Here is a 15,847-nt window from a genome sequence, read left to right as displayed (position 1 = left end):
CTTGATTTCATTTTGCCACATATTTGCAGACAAAAAGTTTTTAATTTTTAAAGTGTCAATGATCAGGAGTGTGAAAAGTGTAATTGTAGTCTTTATTACATTTCTGGGTAATGCAATTTCAAGTTTCTTTTTCTTGAAATGACGATTGATCGAAGTCAGATCACAGTATTTCAAGCCGGGAGTGTCTTCTCAGCCTTCCTCTCCACTTCAACACAGTATTTTTCTGAGATCCCTGTAGACCTGCGCAGTGAAAGCACAAGTTGGGTTTAATAAATCAATATACACACAGCAGAGCTGGAGATGCAATATACTGTGTAACAGAAAAAAAACGATTAAATTAATCTCCTGGATTGTACACCAGCTTGTTCAAACTTACTTGAGTTCTTTGAGCTTCTTCTCTTTGATTTTGTTGAGGCGTATACGTCTCTGCCTTGCCTCCTCCATCAGCCGATCTGCCTCCTGGAAGATTTCTCTGCGCTTGGCTACGGCTGAGATCTCGCGCTCCTTGATCTGCTGGCGGATGGCCTGGGCATGGAGCTGTGCTTTCTGATGCTGCTTCTCCTCTTGCTCCTTCTGCTTAACCACAGCTTCCTGCTGAGCCCTGTGGAGAAAGGGAGGAGCGATGTAGAAAAAGTGAGACGTATAAAGGGGGTGCTTGAAAATATATTTTCTTTTTTTATATATCACATTTTTCTTACTTCAGCACCCTCTCAAATGTTGCTTTCTCCCTGCCAGCCTCAATGGACTGGCATTGCTCCTTGTTTTTAATCTGCTCCAAACGGGACGCCTTCAGCATCGCTTCCTCGCGCACTTTCTTTTCAGCCATCTCTTTCTCTTTCATCCTCCATTCTCTCTCTGCTATTTCTTGGTTCCTCTGAGCACGGATCTCATCCTTCCAAATCCAAGGACAAGCGTGTGTGCTATTACTGCATTTAATTCTGCAAACAAGTTCACCAAGCAGCATGCATCACTGACCTGCGCTGCCTTGTAGTCTTTTTCTCTTTCTTGCTGGGCTCTCAGCCGAGCTATCTCCAGCTCCTTCTCCTTTTTGATTTGTATTTGCTCTTTCTCATATTCTGCCTCCCGCTCCTGCAGTTTTAAAAAAATTTAATATAAAACAACATATAGAATAACTATTTCTTTTTCTATAAGAAACACTGATCATGTTTGTATGAAAAATTGCTTTTCTTACCATTTTCTTTTTCATGTATTCCATAGCCTTCAGGTTAGCCAGCTTCTCCTCTTCGATCCTCTTCTCTTTGGCCTGCATAGTCTTAGTGTTGATACGCAGAATTTGTTCTTGCAGAAGCTGCTGCTCCATCCGTTTCTTCTCCAGACCCTAGAAGAAGACAAGCTTTCAGAGCTAAAACTGACTAAAGTAAAAGTATGCTAAATATGTGGCTGCATACTGAATCTCCCTGAACATGTGTGTTAAAACATGCTTGTGTTCTCTCTTTTTGCATCTCCCCCTTCCATCTGCACCTTGAGGTCTTCCAGGATCATTCTCTCCTGCTTCTCACGAATCTGACTTCTCTCCATCTCTTTCATCTCATTTTCAATTAGTTTCTCCTCTTGACGCTCCTGGATTTGGTTGTGAATTTCCTGCATTCCCCTTAAATACAACAAAGTTACAAGTGATGACTATTTAACTTTATTTTTAGCAACCTAGTGATGAGTATGAAAGCATCTTAAGACAAACGTGTTATAGGTCCTCTCGCTGCCCTGAAACATTGTGCTAACATGAACATTTGTAGCATCATTCCTGTGATTTTAACTGCAAGAGGAATTAGTTGTATTTTGCATGTGCTCCTTTTACTTGATCCTCTGCTCTCTGCGCAGCTTGTCAATCTTCTCGACAATCTCCAAAGCCTTGCAGCGCTCCACCTCCATCAAAGTGTCCAGACGCTTCTCTTCCTTAGCCAATTCAACTTGGATCTGTTTCTTCTCCTGGATTTGCTCGTCCAGTATGGCTTGACACTGAGCCCCGAGAATCAGCTGAGAAGAATGCACATACACAGAAGTATTGATGATTGCATGAAATACAGAATTTTCCTTTTTGTATTTACTTCTGTCATCCAAATGGCTACACTTGCATTACACCTGGTTAAGCTTTTTGACCTCATCCTCTTGCTCCATCCTTAAAGAATCGGCCCGCTCCCTCAGGTGCTGTGCACGGTCCTGGGCCTCCAGGTTGAGGTCGGACAGTACATGGTTGTTGTTGCGGTAGAGGTCTGCCTCCATGATTTCACGCTTCCTTTCCTCTGCAGCTTTCTACATCAGAAATGGCCAAAAACAAGAGTAAAGCTGGAATATTTATTTGCAAACTCAAATAATTATATTTTATGAAGTACTGTATCTTATCCTTTCCTGCTCTTTCTCTCTCTCAGAAGCCTGTCTTAAGGCCTGTCTGTTCTCCCTGTTGAGCCACTGGGCTGTTGAGGCGATCGGCTCAAACTCAGCTGATTTAAGAGTGATTGACTCTCTTGGAGGATCTTCTTGTCGTATCCTGGCAGAAAGAATTCAGGGTTTCAACACAGCATTATGACAGGGTTGTAAACCCCAAAATCATAATATAATTATTATTTTTAGAACAATGAGCAACTCTTTTATATGTTGAACACATTACACGTAGATCCCTAAATTATTAGCAATCAAAATATCTATTTTGAACAGGTGTTGGCCTACCTGAGACGGCGAATGTAGTCTTTGCCAATTATTTCAATGAACTTTCCTTCATCTTTATTCTGGGACCAGCCTTTGGCCAATGGAGCAGAATTCTTCTGTATGTTCAACTTTGAAAAAAAAATAGACAGGCGTTAACTGGCAACAAAAACCACAGGCATGATTTGTGATCTCTCCTTCTCTATTCTTATTTTAGAATATATTGGAATGCTATTTAAATGTAAATTAAAACAGTATGCAAAGACCTCCTTCAATTTATTGTATGAATTCCTATATTGAACTTAATATTTTAAGAAGATAGATTTTATATATTACTATTATATATAATTAAAATAAATACATTAAATTTTCACTTTCAATTCTTCATTTGTATAAAATATGGCTTAAATTATTAAGCTTAATTATTAGGAGTGATTATTAAACTATTAAATCCTTGCGTTTTTATTTACTGTTTTGTGTTCAGCTTCATTACTACCGTTTGTTTTGTTTTAAGTGAGACTGAAATGTCATTGTTTGGACAACAGTATCTACAAAACTAACCGGTTTTGAGCTCTCAAACAGGGTTTCGTCTACCCGAGACACCGGGGCCAGGATGCGGTATCTGCCCTGATTAAATCTGGTCCTGGAAGACGTGGAGCTCGATTCACGTTTCTGCTGGGAAAAGCATTTATTTGCAAACAAATGACCGCAATTAAAAGGTAATTTCGATGGACAGGTGAGCAAATAACCTGTACTATTATGCACCTGAAACGAAGTACAGCAAACTTACCATGGTCCCAGGTTAATGTTGCCGAAAAAAAATATTTTTTCTCGAAATCTAACTTTTATCCTTAGTTAACTGATGGTAAAGACTGGATGCAAGCTATGCCTTTGCGTTACTTTCATATATGAACCTAGCCTATTTATGTGCAAATTCTAAATTGAATGGCGTCTATTTAGGTGTTTGTTGTCCGTTGTCATGGAAACACTGGCGACGGGTGTTGGCTAACAGAGCCCCGTGAATGAGAGCTTCGTGTCATGTTTCTCAGCAAGCTTTATTGAATAACCAACATGATTTTAACACCTCACAAAGCAACTCAGGACACCTTAGTTTTAGTTTTCAAATATTATTTTATCAGCTAACGCTAGTGCGGCATCTAACTTAGTTATCAGGTGTTACAACAAAATCTGTGATCTATTAGAATCTGTGACCTCAGGGGGTGACAGTGTATATTTCTCTGCATATTAGAAGACGATTGAAGTCTTGGGGGGGGGGGGGGGGGGGGGTGGGGGGGGATTTTAATTATTATTTTATTGTGTTTTTCACTTATTTTAACAGAAAATAACATTATGCAAGACTTTCATGCTACGCTAGTCTGTCCTATGTGACTTTTGGCGAGTGGGCGGAGCCAACTGTCCACGTGATGCGGAATCTTCGCGTTTTCAATGAGCTTCGATATAAGCTGCACTTTTCATGTAGAACTACTTTATTATAAATAGATACAAAGTTCTTTCATGGGAAACTTCATGCGGATAAGCTTACTACATAGAAAGTCACACCTTCAGAAAAATTGTTTGCTTTTTCTTTCTTTCGCGTTATTTGCAGAACATTTTATACAGTGCCGACATTAAGGTATGAATTTTCATAAATCAGGATTTTGTATTACTTCGGTTTGATTTTGGTTTTGTTTTGTATCCAGTAGCATTTTGTATCTTATCTGTTTTTGTTGTTGTTATTTTTGCCTTTAGTTTATATTTGGAATTAACTACAGTCAATATGTCTGTTTTAAATCTGCTGTATCTCTGTAGATCCTGATGAACACCTGTTGTGAACACCAGTTCACAAACCCCCTTACTTGGACAGGATCCTCCTCCTGTTGTGTGGCAACTCGTGGACTCCTTAGTAAATCATTGAACACATCAATCTGGGGATTCCTTCAATAACATCCACTTCAAAAGGACTCAAATAGTTCAATCATTGCTAAAAGAGTGGGGCTTTTTCCTAAAGGACACCACAGCAAACTCAGTGACTTCTCAAGCTGATGCTTTCCTGTCCCAGCCCCTCTCTGGCTGTGTTGCAGAACAACCTATTCAATCAGCTTCAGAGCACATAAGTTGACCATTAACCTCACACACTGATTGCAAACACCATCTCACTTTTAAGCAGCTGCTTCTGCACAGCGGATCCCGAAGCAAAGTTCACTGTCACAGGCATTGCAGGTCTGTCAGAAGGCAGCAGCTTGCTTCCCTCTCTGGAATCTCTTTGTTTTTTTCTTCTTTTGTGAGGACTAGAATCAATCATGGCTACTGCAAGTTATGGATACTACAGAAACACAATATTTTTGGCCATGTTTGTGGGCTACACCCTGTATTACTTTAACAGAAAGACTTTCTCCTTTGTAATGCCCTCATTAATGGAGGAAATTAAGCTGGATAAGGATGACCTGGGTATGAGACACTATTTGCAGTAACTCAATGTTTGCTTTGTGCATTTTGTGCTGTTACATAGGTTGTACATGTCTTTTTTGAAAACTTTTAAATAGTCTTTATTTGGGACTCTGATGATCTTGCAACAAGTTTCATCTACTGGGCACTCATCTCTGTCACACTCTTTTGTTCAGGCATGATCACCAGTAGTCAGTCTTTGGCTTATGCTATCAGTAAGTTCATCAGTGGTGTGCTTTCGGACACAATCAGTGCCCGCTGGCTCTTCTCCATTGGCTTGTTCATGGTGGGAGGCATCAACGTCGTCTTCTCATGGTCCTCCACTGTTGCCGTCTTTTCTGCCCTGTGGTTTTTTAATGGCTTGGGCCAAGGCCTTGGCTGGCCTCCCTGTGGCAGAGTGCTGCGCAAGGTATATTCCCTACACCAGCATAAACCAATGCATAGATATCAAGTTAAAAATGTTAATTTTTCTTTTTTATTATAAACAACAAAGGCACTGGTGTTGCTATAAATTAGGGAACATAGGGAATTGGATTTAATGAAGGGTAGAAACATGGTCCAGAAACACCAGAGACTCAACAGAAACATGTTATGATAACTTCTCAAATTATAGTCACTAAGGAAACACATTATAGATTCATTGCACAAATACTATGATTATTACGGTACAGAATTAAAGTAATTTACATGAATAAATATATAATTGTATCCACCTTTAAAACAAAAGGTAAATGTACATAACTAAAAATACAATTTCTGACTTACAGCTAATAACTTAAACAGATAAAATGGCCTCAAATGCATAAGATGTAAAATATTGCTGAGTACAGTAAGTCTAACCATTCATATACATTCATATAGAATCTATTTTAGCTAAAGCATGAATAAATTAAGTCTAAAAGTGTTCAATATGCATATTTACCAACAACTGATGTTGCTTAGTTATGATTATTCATGTGTTTATCTCAATAATTTAGAGATTTTAATGACTTTATCTTTGGATCTTAAGTGGCCTGTGAATTTAACCACAATTTTAGTAGGTTTTGACTTGATATATTTGATATATTTTTTATTAGAAAGATAAGTAAGGAGTAACTAAAGCTATCCAAATTAAGAATACAATATCTGCCACTGTTATTGTTATAACAGCAATCAGTTCAGACTGCTGCTTTGATTCAGTTCTTTCATCCTTTCTGCAAGCTAAAAACAAGATGCTGACACTTCCTGTCAGTGCCATCATGATTTAAGGTTCCTCTCTCTGTTGTCTCAGTGGTTTGAGCCATCTCAGTTTGGAACATGGTGGGCCATTCTCTCCTGCAGCATGAACCTGGCCGGCAGCTTGGGCCCCATCATCGCCACAGTGTTGGCCCAGAGTTACAGTTGGAGGGCCATACTGTCCTTCTCTGGAATGATCTGTGTGGTCGTCTCCTTTGTTTGCCTGCTGGTAATCAAGAATGAGCCAAAGGATGTGGGGCTGCCCAACATAGAGACGGCAGCCAAGAAGAGCAAAGGAGGTGAGACTTTCGTTGCGCAAATGTTTGCATACGGGAGAAAATTTCAGCTGCTGCTTTACTCAGACAGATTGCTGTTTCAACAGAGGCATTTCTTAGATAACAGAAAAAGTGAAGATTGTGGAAGATGTGTGTGTTGTCATGCAATGTGAGCCTCTAATGTTGTGACTAAAGGTCACGACTGGGTGGACTCTGTACTCGATGTGCCCCTAGCATAGCATGCAACTCGTTTTGATGGTGTAACTCAAAAACACAGACTGAGATGGGCCCAGCATGTGAGGTGAAGAGATGTTTAATGCACCACAGTGATGAGAGTCTAATGTTAGAAAAATGCACAAGTAGCAAACAGTAGATGATCATCTGTCTGTTTCCTGCTCAGGATCCTCCAGCAATAAAAGTACCCTTTCTGAGTTCCTGCTGTCACCTTACCTGTGGCTGCTATCTGTGTCCTATCTGGTGGTGTTTGGGGTGAAGACGGTCTGTACTGACTGGGGACAGCTTTTTCTCATTCAAGACAAGGGCCAGTCAACACTCATGGGTATGGACGGGAGATATAGCCAGATTTCTGCAGGGTGTGTAGAGAAATAGGAATAACTGTGTTTCCCTTCATAGGTAGCTCATACATGAGTGCCCTGGAGGTTGGAGGTCTGTTAGGCAGTCTTGCAGCAGGTTACTTCTCTGACAAGGCTGTAGCTAAAGTAAGTTTTTGCTTGTTTTTTTCCCTCTATGTTTTTCTTATGAAGAAGCAGCACTGCTTTAAAGTTTGGAACCTGCTCAAATTGTCTGTGTTTCTGCATAATTATGACATAAAACATTATCTGGTTTTCAAGAGAACCCATTAAAAACAAATTAGGTCACACTGTTATATAATTTATTTTCTGAGCATTTTGCTACATATCTGAAAGTTGCAAGACTATAAGATTTGCAGCTAATATGTAAACAAAAAACAAAAAAAGTGTTCTTTAAACTTGCAGGTCTGAGTGTGTGTTCCTCACTCTTTGCATGAACAAAATTGATTTTGAAAAGTTCAGAAAGGTTTGTTTGATGTTTATCAGGTTGATAAAAAAAAGACAAAATCTCGTCTAAAGAAGTTAGACTCCTTAAATCCAAAGCCAGACTGCAAATGTCTTCTGTTCTCTATAACTTGAAAGATTTAAACTGTGCAGCAGCTCCTCTGAATTATTACAATAAATGGACATAGTTGTGAGAGACCACTGCAGAGAAGAGCTGAAAAGACTCAATACGAACAGCCATAATTTCATTTAATTTTATTTCATTTCATGTTTGCTCTCAGTTTATACAAAGAATAAGAATGTACCAAGACTAAATCCAAATCTAAAACTCAATCACACCTTTTTTCCACAAATTACCAATGTCTTGCTGTCCTAAAAAATACTTTGTGTGGTCATTTCATGCTACATTTACCATTTATAAAGTTTTTCCAATGACTTTCTCCAGTGAAATTCAAGTTTTTAACATATCCATAAGATGTAGTTTTTTGTCTGTTAAAAGACATGACTCAGGATTCACCTTTGAATCTGGACAGTACCAGCTACATTCTTAGAGAGGTGAGGTCAGACAACCTGTTTGCTCTACGTGAAACATTGGAGAAACAAATCCTAAAAGTTGACTAAGTTTGGAGGGTTTATAGGTGAAATGAGAAGTTTCTTCAAAAAGATACAGAAAAACAAGACCAAACTTTCCCAGGTGACTTGGCTGCAAGGGGGAAGAGCGCGGGTCTGGCTAAGCTGGATGAGAGTGAGCTGACCAGCATGCACTGCGTTTCGGATATTGTAGAAATTCATTTGCAGAAGACCTTGCATTATTTTGCTTCCTCTTCAGGAGAATCATAACATCAGAGTAAACAAGGCAGGGAGTGTCATCTCCTGGGTTGGGTCAGATTAGCTTGTTAAATTCAATTATGAAAAAGGATTCAGACTCATACCTCAGGCCATGTGAAGCCACATGGCTTGAAACTTGGCAAAAATTTTGAAATATGCAAATCTGATGATTTTTAAGGGATTATTAACTGCTTGAGTTTAGCTTTAAAACTTATAAAATTGGCCCATAACTGCATAACTATATATATATATATATATTTATTATTATTTTTTTTCCCTTTCTTTTTTTTCAGCAAGGGATGAAAGTCTATGGAAACCCACGACATTTCCTCCTGATATGCATGATGGCTGGAATGTTTGTATCTATGTACTTGTTCAGAGTCACAGTCACACCTGACAGCTCAAAGGTAACTCTGACATCCTAATAAACAGAACGTCATGTGTTTAAACTTTAAATGCAGCACAGTAAATATTATACTTGGTTATTTCTGATCTGTACATTCAGGTGTGGATTCTCAGCTTAGGTGCTGCTTTTGGCTTCTCCTCCTATGGACCAATAGCCTTGTTTGGAGTTATAGCCAATGAGAGTGCTCCGTCTAACTACTGTGGGACATCACATGCCATCGTTGCCCTGATGGCTAACAGTAAGTTTATTGGTTTTTATTCCTCTTTCAAGTTCATGCATCTGCAGCAAAAGCTAGCCTTATTTAACTTAACAAAAAGTGTGGCTTACAAGAGATAGTTTTATAATCCTTCTTTATGTTTCCCTTAGTTGGTGGCTTCCTCTCTGGATTACCGTTCAGCACCATCGCCAAGCACCATGGCTGGGAAATGGCCTTCTGGATAGCAGAGATCATCTGCTTGGTCACCACTGTTGGATTCTTCCTGTTGCGCAACATCCGAACCAAGATGGGACATGTGTCCAAGAAGGCAGACTAACTCCATCTCACCTAAACCTGTGTCCAGAAGAAACCAAATAATCTGAGGGCTCCCTTCATGTTCATTTTTTCATAGATTTTTTTTTATGCCAGTATTTCCACTGTCAATCTTACCGGACAATAACACGAATAAACCTCTAAAGTTGGGCTTATTTTGACTTTTTTCCCTCCATAAACCAGTTGTGCCAGTAACTCAACAATGGAAATGTATATTATTTTTTTAATACAGCCAAAATAAATAATAATAATAATAAAAGATACCTAGGGCAGGGTTTTCTCCAATGGTCACAGCAAGATTTCTCTACAAGGGCACAAAGTTAGAGCCTGGATCAGAACACATTATTTAAAATCAGTGTTTATAAATGATGGAATGACCAGTCATGAATTTAAGTATAAGTTTTACACAATCTTTACTGAAAGTGTGGTCTTCATTATGACAGTCAAACACTTGAATAAATGATCCTGTTATATAGTTTCAAACTCAATGTCCAAGAGTCTATTTTAAATTATCCAACATTCAGTGCCCATGCAGTGAAAACAAGAAAAAAGTGATCTGGGACATTTCCATACAGTTTGGAATTTAATCTGTCAAGTATTTACAAAATATGATGTATTTACAAAGCTTTCATTAGCAACAAAGAAGACAAAACAAGCAAAAAACAGAAAAAAGCACTTTTTTGTTTCCAATCTGAACATCTGGTTTAAGAGCCAGCTCCAAAGTTGCCGGCTTTCTCTGCGACCTCCAGTGCACTCTTCAGATTTTGATCAAACAGCTCACACCTGACAAAGGTGGGACGCATTAGATGCAGACACGTAATTTTTCATTGTAGAACACACCAATCTTAAATTGAAGTTGTACAAACACTAAGCAGAAAGAAAGATAATCCCAACAGTCTACATTACCTGATTGGCATTTCCAGCGAGTAGAACGGGTTCTTGAGAGCAAAATCTGAATAGATCTCATAAATCTTCTTCAACAGCGCATCAATGCCAGACTGTCGAGGGTCTGCCAGCACAATAAACTTTATCCCTGAGACAACGGAGATGGAGCAGTGATTAGAAACAAAATAGTGTTTCAGAAGAAGGGAACTGACAAGGCAGAATTTTAATTGGCTAATACAACAGTCACCCACGACATTAGAGAACTCTCAAGGGAAATAAGTAACTGATTATTTTGTTATACGGCTATGGAAGATGTCCTGGGATTTAAGTTCATATCATATGATGACACATATCATCCAACTTATCTTTACAGACTAAGCCTACCCCTCCCCATTGCAAAGGGCAGCCTTGGAATATTTTAACATTCACCAAAATCTTCTTATGAATCTTCTTTTTTTTCTTAAGTTGTACTTAGGGAAGGTTTTATGAAAACCCTCAAGTTTTCCAAACAACCTCCTCACATGCTACTTTGTTATTTCTATATCATGCAAACAATGAGGTGTTTGGACTCAGTGTTGGCCACTGTATGCAGCTGACCAGTTTACCCAAGTCTGCTTGTTTCAAGCAACTTTGGGCTTGTTTTTCTGTAAAGTCGCTTAAAAACATCAGTTATGGGTTGCAGGTTTTTGGGCTTGTCCTGCTTCCTTTCCAAAAGTCCTCCTTATTCTTTCTCAGCAGCCAACATTAAGACGATAACCCCTGACTGCAGATTGGGAAACGTGAACGCAACAGTCCTTTTTTTCAGGAACTAGTGTACACAGCCCTGTTCTTCGTGGTTACCACAGATGTCCCGTCCAAACACCCCACATGCATGCGTGCAACTTCACCTGACAGAGCAACAATATCTGAGATTTATATATATATATATATATATATATATATATATATATATATATATATATATATATATATACACACACATATATACATGTGTGTGTCACTTCTTTTGGGTTTGTTTTCATCGAGCTGGTCACAAGATCTGGCAACATTGGCACTGACCTGTGAGAGTCTGAAAGCAGTGAAGTTTGAAGACATCAGTTTCCAGCATCTCAATCCCTGAGCTGCCAACTTCAGGAGAAAGCTGTGAACCGATTGCAAATAACCTAGGAAATGAAGGAATGACAAGTGGGTATAACAAACCATATTGGAGGTTGACTCCAATTTGTTGACTCCAATTTAGTTGACCATCGTACAATTCTAGACTTACGAGTGGAACATGGATGCCAGCATAAGCTTCTCATTGGAGCTCAGACGAGCCCGTCCGAAACGAATCGATACTGGATAATTTGCTGGATCTTTTAAATATTCAAGGATGTCCTTTCCATCTGCTGTATTCTTACCGATCACATCAACTCCATTAATGGATAATACTGCGTGTCCCACTGAAAGAGAACAAGACAAAAGCTTTCGTTTCAAACGATTATAATTTTAGATCACTTCTTTAAATCTCATTCAGCGTAATGGAAAATATATTTTACCAAACATGTCATATGGACGACTTTTAAAGCAAAATAAAACGAATGCGTACAGTGAGACTACACAGGATAAAGATTTATGCCAATAAGACATTTCCGAAATATAATAAAACACGTTATATAAATAACTTTACCATCAAATGTGCTAAATCGTAGTTATTTGGCTAGCAATGGGTAGGTTCTGTGTAGCTAGCTAACCATACGCTCTAAACGTTACCTTTAATTCCGTCTCGCTGCCCAAACGATACGACAACTTTTTCATCGTGATGCTTTAACACCAAGTCTAAAGGATAACTGAATGTCTTCTCGGCCTCACTTCTCGGGACATAATTGTCATACTGGTAAATTAAACCACCAGCTTTATTCACCACATACACACTGAATATCACCATCTTTGCAACGTCCTCCCCAGCTGACTGAACGGTCACATGACCTCAACGTGTAGCAAGTCGGAATGTGGTTTTTAACAGATTTATTATCTAGTCATTCTTTGTCTTGATATTTTCTGACCCACCAATGAATATACAGTAGTTTGGCGAGCTGATATTAATAGGCAAAAAATAAAGTCAGACTACAAAACAGTAGAAAACTCAAGTTCCCAAAATTCCTTATGCCACTTCCGCATATACAGGTTGTCTAAGGGGTTCTTGCACGGGTGAACTTCCTTTCGCTCCGACATCTTGACGAGGAAACATGGTGAGGACAGTTATTACACGTTTTATATGATAAAAACAAGTAATTGTCCCCCACATTTAAGTTAGTTTGTCGGAGGTTATATTCATTCGGATAATGGTTGGACGGAAATGCGTTTTCATACTTCGTTAAAAGAGTGTAAAGAAATCAAGCAGTTGGATTTTACGCAGTTAGCAACTTTCTTGCTAGCTAGGTAGCTAGTATGCTAATTCTCCCATGCTTTCAGCTACATTGTGCGTACAGTTACGAAGCTGAAAATAGTTGACACAACCGATTGCTATCGAATTAAACCTGCACATGTTCCGATAATAATAATAATGACAATAAACAAATAAAGCAATATATGGTAATAGTCACTAATATTACGCCCTGCTGATGATTTCGTGACAAGAAAAGGCCGTCCCATACCGGTTTAACACCAAATTATGTGATCCATCAAATTTCTGCGATTTGGTGCGGTTTCATTTATTGCCAATGTGTTTAAATCTTTCGTGGTGCATTTATTTTTATTCTTGATTTCATATAAGGTACAATAATTAGTGTTGGTCTGATATTTTTGAAAGACCTGTGAATCGTCATTTTGTGATTTTAAAAACTACTTATCAACTATTAATTGGTGATTAGTTAAATTAATGAATAGAGAACAATGTTGAAGGTAACTTAACTAAACTATGTGCCCATTATCAACTTCTTGGGGCAGTGTTTTTTTTTTAATATGGTGGAAGGGTAATTAATCTGATGTATTGCCAGTCACCTGATCTCAACTTTAAGGACTTGCTTTCCCAAGAAGTAGTGTCTATGTTTAAATTTCACCTCTCAGAAGCATCCGCATCCTTGTGTTTATTATGGCGTGTTCTTCTAAGCCACATATGCAACTCCAGGTGAGTTAAGTGAGGTAGAAGGCCTATAATTTCATGTCCTTTGTTTCCAGCCTCCTAAGCAGGATAAGAAAAAGGACACTGGGAAGTCCAAGAAGGACAAGGATCCAGTCAACAAATCTGGAGGCAAAGCCAAGAAGAAGGTAGGAAGTGGTTAATTGTCATTTGAAACTGACCCTTTCCAATAAGCACTTACTGGATTATTGTCTCATAAATAATATCTTATAATGAGCAGAAGTGGTCCAAGGGAAAAGTGAGGGATAAGCTCAACAACCTGGTCCTGTTCGACAAGGCAACCTACGACAAGTTGTACAAAGAAGTTCCCAACTACAAGCTCATCACCCCTGCTGTTGTGTCAGAAAGGCTGAAGATTCGTGGCTCACTGGCCAGAAATGCCCTCCAGGAGCTGCTTTCCAAAGGTGAGCCTTGCATTTTCAGCTTAAAGTCTTTAATAGATCATGTTGGAACACACAGGGCAGCACCCAAATGCATTGTACTACTGGCTTAATTATTGTTTGAGCAAAGCTACTTTGGAAAGCAAAATAAATAAGGTGTCTGCATGTGTTTGTGATGATGTGTGTACTGCCTCTGAAAATTTAGTAATCTATAAATAATGACCTAATTCTTTGACTTTTGCTTATTCATAAGATTATATATGTTTTGTATTCAGGGCAAAAGTGGATAAGGTTCTGAGTTTAGCTTTAGAAAATGGCAACAATAATATCACTTATCTAAAATATTCCAATGCAGCATTAGGCAAAGATGCCCCTGAGCCATCAACATCACTCATTGGCTGTGTCTCATGTCCATAAATGCTCATACTGCACGTATCCAGCCCCGAGTTGTTCTACAGCGGTTCATCTCTTGTTTAACACTGATATGCGTGGGTAATCTCCAGCGTGACTACTTTTCATAACATTTGAAATCATTTAGCCTGTCTTTGAAATTATTCAAATTTAGAATAATAGATCAAAGCAAGACGCACACTAGCAGATGCTATTTAGAAACTTATAAGTGAAGGATGTTCTTTCAATCCATCACATCAGCAAATGTTCATCTAATGGTGGTGCTGATTGTGTTTGAAAACAGCTGCTAGCTGGAATAAAAATGTCATTCTTAAAAATGAATCATCCAACTCTTTTTATTCTTAGCTTTATGTGTGAATGCTTACAGCTTTGTGATGTTTTACTGTTAAAGGGTAAAATGCATTTAAGCAGAAACAGTGGTTTCTTTGAACTGCAATATAAACAGTTCTACTATTCTTGGTGCAGAAATTAATTTGAATTTTGGCACAATTTTAAAACTGTGGTTTCAGTCTGTTTTGGATGCTATGGCTGCATCAGCTGCATAACCCTAATGCAACCTGTTTTTGCACTGTCTTGATGTGTGCACCTCTTGCTGCTTTGGGACTAAGTTGTTCGCCCACTTCACATTTTCCTGTTGCCTTGTTGTTCAGACAGACTGAAGAGCAAATGTATTGATGGAGATGTGTTTAAGTGAGAGTGTGCTCACTGAAGATTGTCCTGATTTGTCTTCCAGGCATGATCAAACTGGTGTCCAAACACAGAGCACAGCTGATTTACACACGTAACACCAAGGGTGGAGATGAAGAGGCAGCAGCAGAGAAAGCATGATCAGGTACAGCTTTAGACTGCTTACTCATGCATTTCACCACACAGTGTTGTTAGGACTGCACTCTGACCAGCATTTCTTTTTCTCATTGCAGGGTCTCCTGTTGGTTTCCTCTGAGCTGTTTGTAATGAAAGGCGTAATAAAAATGTAAAGACAAAACATGAACTTTGTTTTTATTTTGGTAATCAGTCATGTCCATACAAGTTCATTGATTACTTCCTCACTTTGAAGAGGCGGCATAAATCCGGTGGCTGTTATACTCTGCTTCCTGCTGTCCTGAGTCTGTTGATCTGCTCTTGTTTTTGATGCACTCCCCATATGCACTCATTTGTTTTTGTATTTTAAAATTTATTTTATGTTTATTTGGCATATATAAAATGTTGTATATGAGTTGGCTAAATGCTAATTTGCTTCTGCAGGCCCTAGGCAAGTATAAACAGTAAATAAGGAATTGGGAAAAACAACATAAAATGATCAGTTTAAGAACAAAAGCAAATACAGATAAGTCTATAAGAAGCTATAAATACAGCATAATTTAATTAACAGGAGTTAAAATATAAACTGTACAAAGCATAAATGGTGAATAATATTACAATATATCTTTGTTCCTCATTAAAAGAATCTAGAGTATAAAGATAATTAAACTGATGGTTTTGCACAGGATTAGATATTCAGTATCCGGTCTGCAGCTGAATCCTGGGTGATTCACTGGCAAACGCTCCAGAAAGTTGGGACAAGTCCAAAGAACAAAAAAAAACATTTTAAGTGGCAGATTTTTTGGTCGGATCTGACAGTGTGACGAATGGAGCACTTGATATGTGTGATGTACTA

General features: G+C 38.5%; 4 protein-coding genes across 5 annotated transcripts; 2 read left to right on the top strand and 2 right to left on the bottom strand.

The window, feature by feature from the left end:
* Positions 1-73: 73 nt before the first annotated feature.
* On the bottom strand, positions 74-3,727 carry cfap45 (cilia and flagella associated protein 45). Of its 2 annotated transcripts, none has more exons than XM_041995386.1 (11): positions 3,452-3,727; positions 3,223-3,336; positions 2,686-2,792; positions 2,101-2,506; positions 1,817-1,995; positions 1,483-1,612; positions 1,193-1,339; positions 976-1,089; positions 699-892; positions 377-601; positions 74-240 (listed from the first exon to the last, which is right to left on the bottom strand). In XM_041995386.1, the coding sequence occupies exons 4-11, from the start codon at positions 2,239-2,241 to the stop codon at positions 171-173; spliced, it is 1,200 nt and encodes a 399-aa protein (XP_041851320.1). In that variant the 5' UTR covers positions 2,242-2,506; positions 2,686-2,792; positions 3,223-3,336; positions 3,452-3,727; the 3' UTR covers positions 74-170. The 2 variants fall into 2 exon arrangements, with proteins under 2 accessions (XP_041851320.1, XP_041851319.1); XM_041995385.1 differs by having other exon boundaries at positions 3,223-3,333.
* A 900-nt stretch (positions 3,728-4,627) lies between these two features.
* Positions 4,628-9,543, top strand: slc37a4a (solute carrier family 37 member 4a). The gene is made up of 8 exons (XM_041995384.1): positions 4,628-5,109; positions 5,283-5,515; positions 6,377-6,620; positions 6,997-7,155; positions 7,230-7,315; positions 8,752-8,865; positions 8,964-9,102; positions 9,231-9,543. Exons 1-8 carry the CDS (start codon positions 4,962-4,964, stop codon positions 9,395-9,397), a joined length of 1,290 nt encoding a protein of 429 aa, XP_041851318.1. The 5' UTR covers positions 4,628-4,961; the 3' UTR covers positions 9,398-9,543.
* A 247-nt stretch (positions 9,544-9,790) lies between these two features.
* On the bottom strand, positions 9,791-12,248 carry trappc4 (trafficking protein particle complex subunit 4). Its single transcript, XM_041995387.1, has 5 exons — positions 12,031-12,248; positions 11,546-11,720; positions 11,338-11,441; positions 10,300-10,426; positions 9,791-10,176 (listed from the first exon to the last, which is right to left on the bottom strand). Exons 1-5 carry the CDS (start codon positions 12,203-12,205, stop codon positions 10,098-10,100), a joined length of 660 nt encoding a protein of 219 aa, XP_041851321.1. The 5' UTR covers positions 12,206-12,248; the 3' UTR covers positions 9,791-10,097.
* A 143-nt stretch (positions 12,249-12,391) lies between these two features.
* Positions 12,392-15,181, top strand: rps25 (ribosomal protein S25). The gene is made up of 5 exons (XM_041995388.1): positions 12,392-12,509; positions 13,438-13,527; positions 13,620-13,803; positions 14,924-15,022; positions 15,111-15,181. Exons 1-4 carry the CDS (start codon positions 12,507-12,509, stop codon positions 15,016-15,018), a joined length of 372 nt encoding a protein of 123 aa, XP_041851322.1. The 5' UTR covers positions 12,392-12,506; the 3' UTR covers positions 15,019-15,022; positions 15,111-15,181.
* The last annotated feature ends 666 nt before the right edge of the window (positions 15,182-15,847 follow it).

This window comes from Melanotaenia boesemani, chromosome 9 (genome assembly GCF_017639745.1).
Source record: "Melanotaenia boesemani isolate fMelBoe1 chromosome 9, fMelBoe1.pri, whole genome shotgun sequence".
In the NCBI taxonomy this organism is placed as follows: Eukaryota; Metazoa; Chordata; class Actinopteri; order Atheriniformes; family Melanotaeniidae; genus Melanotaenia; species Melanotaenia boesemani.
The sequence above is the reverse complement of the archived record's forward strand: the minus strand, read 5'-3'. Positions and strand labels throughout refer to the sequence as shown.